This window comes from Alligator sinensis, unplaced genomic scaffold (assembly GCF_000455745.1).
Source record: "Alligator sinensis unplaced genomic scaffold, ASM45574v1 scaffold528_1, whole genome shotgun sequence".
NCBI classification, from domain to species: Eukaryota; Metazoa; Chordata; order Crocodylia; family Alligatoridae; genus Alligator; species Alligator sinensis.
The window spans coordinates 698,871-710,252 of NW_005841846.1; the positions used below are offsets into that span (position 1 = coordinate 698,871).

The following is an 11,382-nucleotide window of genomic DNA, read 5'->3' on the forward strand; positions in this document are numbered from 1 at the left end:
TTCCCTAAATGACAGACATCTAATTCTCATTTGAGTTAAATGAAATACCACTGGAATAAAAACAAGTTTTCAAACATTAGAACTGTATTAAAACATGTTTTTGCAAACAGCTGTCCCTCTCTCTCTTTCTTCTCTCATTCAGAAAGTCTATCATCCTATTAAGACCTTAATGGAAATTGATTTGTGCTTGCAAAATATTTTGGTGTCAAGGATATACTCCAACAAAAATACATTTCAAAGAAAAGTTTCTAGACAAAGTGCATTCATAGTATCATAGGAAAGTGAAGCTGGAAGGGACCTCACAAGGTCATCTATTCCAGCCCTCTGCTCAAGACAGGATCATCCTTGACTAAACCATCCCAGAAGCCAAGTGTCTGTCCAACCAACTCTTGAAAATTTCCGAAGATGGAAATTCCACAACTTCCCTAGATAGCCTGTTCCAATTCTTCACAAACCTCATAGTCAAAAAGTTCCTTCTGATCTCCAACCTAAATTTCCCCTGCTGTTCCTTGAGCCCATTATTCTTAGTCCTGATCTCTACAGCCACACGTATAAACCCACTCCATCTTCTTTACAATGGCTCTTCATGTGTTATCAAATCCCCCCTCAGTCCTCTCTTCTCCATAATAAATAACCCTAGCCTTTCCCTGCAAGTCTTGCTTCCCAGGCCCATTATAATTTTTGTCACTCTACAGTGGAATCTTTCTAATCTGTCCACATTCTTCTTAAAGTGTGGGGCCCAAAACTGGATACTCCAGGTGAGGCCTCACCAGTGCTAAATAGAGCTGAAGAATCTCTTCTTTGATTTGCAAATGGCAATGCTGTTAATACACCTCAATATGCCATTGGCCTTCTTTGCAGCAAGAGCACACTGTTGGTTCATATTCAACTTATGGTCTACACCAATGCAGTCATCATCCCTACTCTCCCCTACAGATGTGAAACATGAGTGATCTACCATTGTTATCTCAAGAGCCTGGATAGGTATCATCAACAGTGTCTCTGGAAAATCTTCTGCATCAAATGGGAAGATTGCTGCACAAATGTCAGCATCCTTGCTCAAGCCAATGTTACCAGCATTGAGTTGGTGATCTTCAAGCACGAACTTCACTGGACCAGACACCATGTATGGATGCCCAATTCAACTCCCAAAACAAGTCCTCTACTCCCAGCTTAGTTTCAGCCTGAGATCTCATGGAGGCCAGAAGAAATTCTACAAGGACACGTTGAAGGCATACCTCAAGAAAATGGACATCAAGAGCTGGGAGAAGCTGACTGATAAATGACTCAAACAGCCGGTGCAGTAGCAATGAAGTTTGGTGCCTGGGGCAAAGACCACAGCAGCAGCCAGCCCTCACCCCACACATAGATCCAGGGGGCACACCCCTCCCCATGCTTGCCCAGAAGTGAGAGCCACCCTTCCCCCATCCCTGTGCCCATCAAAGTTGCCACTCGCAGGTCTGTCCTGCACCCCCACCCTGGCTGAGCAGCACCTCTTGGTGCCCCTTTGCTTCAGTGCTTGGGGCAGTTGCCCTTCCGTGTCCCCCCTTTTCCCATCCTCCCCACCCCCGCTTGCTATGGTGGTTGTTTTTGGTGCTCTGTCCAAAAATGTTGCCAATCCCTGTTATAGAAGGAAATTGTATAAGACATGCATGATTTGTTCTTGGTGAATCCATGCTGACTGTTCCTAATGACCTTGTTCTCTTCTAGGTGCTTCACAGTACCTGGAGGACCTGAACCATGATCTTTACAGGTATAGAGGTCAAGCTAAATGGTCTGTAATTCCCCAGATCCTCCTTCTTCCCTTTCTTAAATACAGGGACTATATTTGCTCTTTTCCAATCATCTTACCCAATCTTCACAAATTCTCAAAGAGGATAGCTAAGAACTCTAAAAATATCTTAGTCAATTCCTTCAGACCCTCCCATCTGACCCTGCCAGCTTGAAAGCATCTAGCTTATGGGCAGGAAACCCCTAGCAAAGGTGCCAGAACATGGCACGTGAAGGCATTTTGCTTGGCACGTGCACCTTGGAGTGGATGGTAGGGAAGGGGCTGTGGCTGCCCCAACAAGGATCAGGTCCCTCACAATTCCCCTGCTATGCACCCCTGGCATGCCAACATCTTACAAGTCAAGGTTGTAAGTATTTTTGGCACTGTGCCCAAAATCGCTGCTGCCCTCCGATCTAGCTTCTCTAAGTAATCTCTAGCCTGTTCTGCCATTATGCTAAGCTGTTTGATTCCTTCCCTGTCTTTGCTGTCAACTGTGGCTTGTCATCTGGTAGCTGCCCCTATTTGTGAAGACTGAAGTAAAAAAGGCATTAAATATTTTCTCTGCATCATCTGTAACTAGATTGCCTTCTACATTCTATGGTTTCTTTAGTCTTCCTCTTACTTTTGACATACTTTTTTACCTTTTTATTGCCTTTTATTTATTGCCAGTTGCATCTCAAATTGTGCCTTGGCCTTCCTAATTTTCTCCCTTTATACCCATAAGACACTTTTATACTCTTCCCTCATAATGTGACCAAGTTCCCACTTTTTGTAGGATTCCTTTTTTGAGTTTCATCTCATTGAAGCGATTGGTGTCTAGCCAGGCTGATCTCTGGTTGCACTTCTCATCTTCCATTTCATCAGGGTAGCTTACTTCTGCACCCTTAATAAAGTTTCCTCAACGTAGAGCCTGGGATAATACTTTTTTTTAAAAAAGATTTAACATCATAGTTTTCAGCCTACTGCAGCTGGGGGACTGTCTCTACCCTCTCTTTCTCTTCTCTCCCCCAACATCCCCTAATAATCCACAGTTTGGAACATGAGAAGTAAAGCCAATTCTCGGATGAAACATGGCTCATAGGGCATGTCTACACGTCACCCTACGTCGCCATAGCAACATACTATGGTGTCGTATGATGTGCTACAGCCATGTAGTAGTCATGTGAGTCTGCATGTGACCGGCAGCTACTTTGCCAAAGTGGCACACTCCCCTTTTTAGTGCAGTGCTACGGCAAAGTAGTGGCTAAAACTAGCTGTGCACCACGCGCATGGTGCAGTATGGGTGGTTACTGCACCGTGCTTTAGTACATCCTAAAAGACATACTAAAGCATGGACCAGTAACAACATCACTGTAGGGAGATGTGTAGATGCTCCCATAGAGTGTCAGTGCATTAGCAACCCTGTTTGTTTAAAATAAATTAACAAACTTCTATGTTTGATGTGTCAAGTCTATCACTGTCATAAAACTATGCAATTCTGTTGACCTGACAAGAGACCTTATCAGTAAATTTGGCCAGCTCTTAGCAGTGAGTTCAATCCTAAGAATACAATGAAAAGGAAATGTTATGTTTCTATGCTGAGCTAACTCATTGATTTCTGAAATAAGGCATTAATACCTCATGTCATGGAAAACTTTTTAAAAACTGGGTTAAATTCTTTGCCCTGTTGTAGTCAAGGATAAAGGTCCCACTTTCAAGTGTGGTCTAAAGCCAAAAATCAAAGCTGATGAAGTACCTGCAACTCTCTGCTTATATTAGGTCCTTATTTATCTCTGAACTTTTTCTAACCCTTCTTTAATTTTAAGGCACATTAGCCTAGGGAGCATATCTAAACTATTGTAGTTGTTGCAACTAAAGGCTGACTCAGTAGTCTATTTTGAAAATTATCTTGAAGGACTATTTTTTTTTTAAATCTCTAAGAGTTAGTGATTAAAGTAACAGTCTCAAATGGTTAATGCTTTCGTGCAGATAGCTGTACAAGTAATTAGGAGCTGAATTTTAATTGGAGCTGCAGGCCTTGTTTACAAAAGCCCAGGGTAAAGCTGAACTGCCACTTTGCTCATTCCTGGCACCAAGTGAAAATCAATATTTACCTACCACTTTACTGAGCAAAATTAGAGGCATATGCCACACACTGAAAATGATTCTGGCTTCTGGTCTGTAGCTTAATAATAAATTTAATTAATGCTGAATTACAAGGATTCAATCACACATTTCTGCCACACACAAGAAGAACAAAAAGCTTTGAACAATAACATTCTCTGCAATTATGTCAGGGAGCAGAAAGCTTGGGTCAGTGCTAAGCTCAAGGACACAAGGATAAAAAGGCCACTTAGGGCTGTACATCACATGGAAATACAGCAACTCAGAGACAGACCTTATGCCTCTTCTCAGCAATGGTCAAGGAGTGAAAGAGAAATAGTGTACAGTCAGACCTTGGACTCCCTTCAGCAAGAGCACCAGATGGGGATGCAACTACTGGACTGATTTTCCCATTTCTAAAAGCTTGGGGCCTGCAAATTCTAAGGCTGGCCCTGATTGTCACTGGAAAGAAGAAAGACTCTAGTCTACAGCAAATTGTTTATGGTAAGAAATACTATAGCCAGGAACTGAAATCATAAGGATCTGTAAAAGATTCAATGAGCTTACATGTTTGGTACCTGTGATCCTAGCCTATACTTCTCAAACTCCTAATTTTATCTAGGTGTCCAGATTTACAGAGGAGACTGCAATCATCATAACTATGAAGACCTATAAAAACTAAACTTTTTCACAGTATTCCCTTTAAAATGGAGACAGATATTTAATTCCCAAGGTTCATGAAGCGTTAAAATCAGAGTTGATGCTTTGTATCTATTTTGGCCATGGTTCCATCTGATAAACTTTAGCTTGGGCTCTGTAGTAATGTACTCCACACCATCTGGCATTTTTCTTTCCTCCATTATATTTAATGGACTTGTACTGAACAAATACAAGGACAGGTTTATTCTTTTATTGGTTCCAGCCAAGCAATAGATTGCAATTGCTCTCTTTCTTTATCCGAAGACTCTTACATCAAGGAATTTAATATTACCCCATGGAGAAGCTGGCATGCTATATTAAAATGCCTTATAAATGTTAAATTAACCTTGAATAGCACTTATAGAATCATAGAAAGTAGGACTGGAAGGAACATCACAAGGTCATCTGCTACAGCCCCCTGCACAAGGTAGGATCATCCCTGAATCCAAATGTCTTCCCAACCTGCTCTTGGAAACTTCCAAGGATAAAGATTCCACAATTTCTCAAGATAGCTTGTTCCAGTACTTCACCACCCTCATATTCAGAAAGTTCCTTCTAATCTCCAACCTAAATTTATCCTGCAGTGCAGCTTGGGGCCATTGTTCCTAGTCCTATCCCCTATGGCCACAGAGAAAAGCCCATTTCCATCCTTTTTGTAATTCCCCTTCAGGTATTTGAAGACTATTATCATATCCCCCCTCAGTCTTCTTTTCTTCAGACTAAATAGCCAAAGTTCTTTCAGCCTTCCCTCATAAGCCTTGCCTTCAGGGCCCCTAACCATTTTTGTTGCTCTGCACTGGATTCTTCCAAACTGTCCACGTCCTTCTTGAAGTATGGGGTCCCAAACCTGAATACCATAGTACAGGTGAGGCCTCTCTAGTGCTGAATACAGCAGAAGAATCAGTTCCATTAAGTTGCAAGAAACATTTCTGTTAATAAAACCCAGTATAATTTTGGGGGGGCGGGGGGGGTTGCAACAAGAACACGCTGTTGGTTCTACTGTAACTCGCAGGTCCTTCTCTGCGGTTCTACAGCCTAGCCATTCATCCCCCAACATGTTTGCATGCATGCAATTATTTCATTCCAAGTGGAGGACTTTGCACCTGTCCTTCTTCAATCTCATCTGATTGATTGAAGCCCTTTCCCCAGTCTATCCGTGGCATTCTGGACCTAGCTCTACCCTTCAGAGTACCTGCAACTCCACCCAACTTGCTGTCATCAGCAATTTTGCTAAGCGTGCACTTGATCTCATCATCTAAACTGTGAAGATATTGAATAATACCAGACCCAGGACAGACCCGTGGGAAGCCCCACTTGATGCCTCTTCCCAATTAAACAATGAGCCATTGAGGACTACATGTTGGAGTATTTATGTACCCACTTTACAGTACTTTTATCTAGTCTGGATTTCCTTAGCTTGCTAATGAGAATGTTGGGGAAAACAGTGTCAAGAGCCTTGCTAAAGTATATTACATCCACTGCTCTTCTCCCATCAACAGAGCCTATCACCTTATCACAGAAGGAAATAAAGTTGATTAGGTCTGATTTGCTCTTGGTGAATCCAATTTGCACTAGTGTGTGGCTGAGACAGGGGTATGTAAGAGCCACCACTCTTGTACATTCTGCTTACAGGCCAATGATAGCTTCAGTTTCCCTACCCCCCCCTGGAACGCACTGTGTCCAGATGGGGCAGGAACTTCTGTCATGCACCGTCTCACTCTGTCCTTTTCTACTAGTCCAAAGAATAGAAATGATACTCAGCAAGGCAACTCTGCTATGCTACAGAAAGGAGTGTAACAGTGAGTGCACTCCCCGTGAATAGTGGGCAGCCCCAGAAAGCCTCCAGAAGCTCCCCTTGGTTCAGGGCTGCTCTGCAACATCCCATTAAACTGCTAGCTTGTATGAGCCAAGGCAAACATATGCTAGACATTTTGCCTTGAAATCAGCTTGTTTTGATTGATGCAAAAGACTACATTCTTTTTCTTGAGGTTTCAACTGGAAAAACTGGATATCTTACACATGCCACAGATCACTCATACCTACTCTTGTCTGAAGACAGAACACATCTTTCTTGTAATGGTAAGGGATTTATTTTGATGTTGTACTCTTGGAGGTTAAAGAAAATTGACCATTTCCAGAATCTATCAAGGAGAATGTTATTCTGACAGACCACTTTGTCAATATCTTTGTACAACTTTATAATGATCCTTGTTACTAGCTTTTGTCTCAAAGGTCATTTTGGCTTACAGGTTATCAGTGACAGGTGAAAAATAAAGACAGGTGGGTAAAACATCCATGGAAGAAGCTGCTGTCTCCAGCTAATGAAATAAGTAAAAGGTTTTAAAAAATTATGCTACGGGTATGCATACTTTTTAGCATTTCTGAAGTTTCAGATAGCAGATGCTCTTGATGGCTGAGAGCCACTAAATCCAGGCTTTCCTTGGTTGATTAAGTTGATTTCTTCTGATTGTGAGGAAACTTATTTTGCAGAGAAAATTTCTTTGCCTTTCATCTCAATCAAGCAAGCAATAATACAGGTTTTGATCAAGAAATCACTGCTGCACATGGGCAATTTTTATCTTGAGTCTACTCATTCCTTTGTCATTAAGAATACTGAAAAGGTTCTGGCAGGAAAACTCTTGCTATATCAAAGTGCAGTAAATTTCCTGTATCCTTGTCAGTTTTGGTACAGACCTGCATATAAATGAGGAAAATACACTGGTTGTGTTTGTGATCACATCCTCTTAGCCATGAATGAAGATGCCCAGTCTGGTATTACATCCATGTTTTTTCCTTAAGGTTGTTGATCAAAAGACGTGGTTGACTTGCCTGAGAATCTCCAGCTCAGAAGATGGGCTTTCTCCGAAAACTTCAGATATTTTCTCTCAAAGAAATTCCAGAAGGACACATGCTCTTGTCCACTAGTGCTTTCATGTGAAGTTCTGCTAGATTCTATCTTGCCTCTCTCTCTCATATAAAAGGCCTCTGGGAAGATGATGAGGATGTATAGGCTGCTTTATTTTCATCTGACACATAACACTTAATGTTTCTGTCTCAGATAGCACAGTTGAGTACTTTGTTCTGTGTCTGGCCAAGAATGGCACAATATCGAGAGGTAGTTAGCCATGTTAGTCTTAAATCAGGCTGAAGGTAGGGTAGATTTGCACCTTAGACTAATTAAATATTTCCATATACATCATAAGCTTTCATGAGGCCAAGATCACATCGTCAGATGCTAATCTGTAAACTCACAAAAATTTATGATACACATCTCTAATTTAGTTAATCTATAAGGTGGAAATCTACCCTGCCTTCTGCAGGACTGACAGCCAAACTGGTGTGGCCCAATTCAGATAAAACATATGTTAGTAATTTAGGGAAAGCAAATGGAAGATACAGCGCAAGAATTGTATCTGTCCTTCTGATTGGAGATATTTGCCCAGTATTTTTTAACTCATGTTCAGAACCTGGGAACCTGATTAGATCCTTGTTACCGCCAGGTGAACCGGTGTCAGCAATGCCTGAGAATAGCTTTCAGTCTAGTGGTTCTGCCCTTTTTCAAATACTGATCTCACTACTAAGATTCATGTTTTTGTCAACTCAACATTCATGAATCTTTCTTTAGAGATTTTCAATAATTCAACATCCTATATGAATTTGTAATTCAGTCAACTCACATGCGGTTTCAGTAGTAAATTCTAGAATGTAATACTTTGCTTATATTTTAATTACTGCTTCAAAAAAACAAACAAACAAGCACACTATCAAACCAGAGACAGTGTGGAAAATGTGTATATACAGCACTAAAGTTTGGAGACAAGGCTACTTACTTGCTCAAAATCAACAAGAATCAAGTCTGGAGCATAGATCACATTCCTAGTTATTCATACTGTCACAACCCAATGATTTTAGTGCCTCGGCACGATGGAATTTTCCCGCCACATGAGAGTCTCTTGCACAGCAAAAGTTTTCTGCTGCAACAGAAAACCCCGGTGCAAGAGAGTTCCCGCCATTTCGCATGCAAATTTGTGTCCCACTATTGGCCAGTTCTAAATTATTCCTACATGGCGGCTAGTAATTGGCTTGCTGGCTGTATAAAATTTTGTGCAACTTCCGCCCAAGTGGGAGAACTTTGAGCACGTTGCAGAGTGCATCTAAGGATATCTGACCTGCAGCTGAGCTGATCGATAGCCTGATCACCTATCGATTCTTCTCCCCGTCACCGAGCGCAATCCTCGACGTACCCTTTCCCTGCCGGCTTAATTTGTGGACGGATTAGCTGGCCTGAGCCTTGCCAGCTGGAGCAACTCGTGGAGTTGTTTAAGCAACCGGACCACCTGCGTCGGGGCTATTAGCGGCGTAAGTAAAGCTTTTTGCAACCAACACGTGTTGTCTGCCTCTCCATTCACCAGCCTGCCCAGTAACCGAGTAATTTCTAAATCACCTCGAGTCGGCTCCAGCCGTCCGGGACACATACAACCAGTACAAAGTGATCTTTCTCTGAAAGGGCCTGAATGCAGTAATTAAGTAATACTAATGGGCTGAATTGTTCAACCATTACTCACATTGTTGAGGACTTACCTGAGAATTACTATTCATTGTCATGGGATAACTTGTGTGTCTAACAGTTGCACCAATATGAGTAAGGGTTATACAATCACGCCCAATGTGATTTGCACTGTACAGAACATAAAAAAGTTGTATATAAGAGGTTATCATCTAAAAGGCATGAACTCCTCATTTGCCTTAATGTTATATATATATAATTTGCCTTAATGTTATTTATTTATTTATTTATATATATATATATATATATATGTAGATGTAGACATATACAGATATCTAGATATATCTATCTATATATCTGTAGATATAGACATATAGATAGATAGATCTGTAGATGTAGACATATATAGATATAAGTATCTATATGTATATATAGACAGATACACACACACATCTCAAAGCCATTTGTTTTAAAAGCTAGCTCATAACCCCTTCCCACCTGAAATAGTCACCAAATGTTTAAAATAAAGGGCATTCTAAAAAAAGGCTTAAGCACTCTGTTTCAGTACTTAATTGATTTTTTATAGCAAGCTTGTAATCCCCAAAGGTAGAATAATATGGGTGAGATCCTACTCCAGCTGAAATCAGTGGTAGTGGGACCAGGATTTAATTTATTTTGTAAAATGGCAGTGAAAACAAGAAAGTCTTGTAATCGAAAGAACATCCTCCTTCGGGCTGGTGATATGTTGTACAAGTTTAGTTCACAAACAGGGAGATGTATTTTACAACAGGGATGTCAAAAGACTGGATATGGCCTGCAGATCCCATTATCTGGCCCCCCGGGCTGCCCCTGGGTTTGAGCTGATCCATATGCTGCTGGACCAGGGCCTGGGACATGCACTGTGCATGGGGCCCATCCCAGTCAGTCCAAGATCTGTGCTGCACATGGTGCCACCCACTCCCCCAGTCTGGCACTGTTTTGCCTGTGATGTGTATCTTGAACCGGCTGGGGGGGAACCACATGCAGTGCACATCCTGGGACCCGCACTGCAAGCAGCACCTGTCACATGTTCCAGTTGAACTGGGATCTGCACCACATGCAATGCCCCTCTTCTCTCATGATGCAGTCCTGAACCAGGCTGAGGTGGGGAGGTGCCATATGCAGTGCAAATACCAGTAAGCGCCACGTGCACTGGATGCAGCATGGACGAGGGGAGCAGGGGATCTTTGGGCCTGATCCAGCCTGTGGATCAGCTGTGCACCACTTATCTGGCACACAGGGTCATATGAGTTTGACAGTTTTACAGTTACTATACAACTGATTTTTCTTCTCACGGTAATTTCACTACACTGATATACAGCTGATTTCATAGAAGTTATTCTTGTTTTATGCCAGCGAGAGGGAAGAATTGGGTCTTATCTCCACATAATCTATACAAGGACAAATTTTACCTTCTAGCATTTTTTGCAGACTGTTCCTCATTACATGGATGTTCTCAATGCCTATGAACTGGAACTTGATGTTGGAGTAATTGTCTTCATTTTCATATCCCTTTCCTGCTGCTCTATTTGCCATTGCATTAAGCTGAAAGGTGAAAAAAAAGACTAGATGATTAAAGAGCAGAAAATAGTTATGTTCAAAGAATATTGATCTTCACCTATAACAGTGAAGAAAAGAGAAGGGTGCTTGGTGAGGTGTTTTAAATATTTAAAAAGTCAAGGCTTTCTGTTTAAATACAGTTTTCTAATTTTACTTCTACATTCTGCCATCTATGTTGTTTTTAGAATGATCATGCAACCTTTAAAGTTTTATATTCAGTCAATCACAAAAAGGCACTCTCTTATGCTGACATCAGTTCTTTGGATGAAGCTGCTAGAACTTAGATGTTTTAATAATAAACTTATTAGGTCAGGGGTGGGCAAAATATGGCCCGTAGGCTGGATCTGGCCCACGAGGCCATTCTATCTGGCCTGCAGGGCCTGTAAAAAATGTAGAAAATTAATATTTCTCTACCCTTGATTCCTGTCAAAAATGACAAGAACCAAGGGTAGTAGAACCCAGGGGAAGCTCAGCGGGTTCCCACAACAGCAGGGGCCGCCCAGCCTCGCCCCCCCGGCTGGGAGCCCCAGTTGGGACTTCTGGCCTGGGAGCACGTGGCTGCTCCACGCTGGAACCTCAGGTAAGGGGGGGGAGAAAAGGGCAGGGGGGGACCCTGGGCAGGGAAGGAGCGCAGGGAGGGAAAGCTGAGCTGGGGGGTGGGGGGAAGCGGCCCCTCCCCCACCCCATGGCCAGCGCCCCGCGCTGCAGCTGCTTGCAGCTCACA

At 42.2% G+C, this 11,382-nt stretch overlaps 1 protein-coding gene across 1 annotated transcript in view; it reads right to left on the minus strand.

Annotated features, from left to right (window-relative positions):
• Positions 1-11,382, minus strand: part of MTMR7 (myotubularin related protein 7) — an 87,047-nt gene that overhangs the window by 21,541 nt on the left and 54,124 nt on the right. The window contains exon 7 of the mRNA XM_006015856.2: positions 10,511-10,643. Coding sequence (XP_006015918.1) covers positions 10,511-10,643 — 133 coding nt within the window. The remainder of the gene's footprint in view (positions 1-10,510; positions 10,644-11,382) is intronic.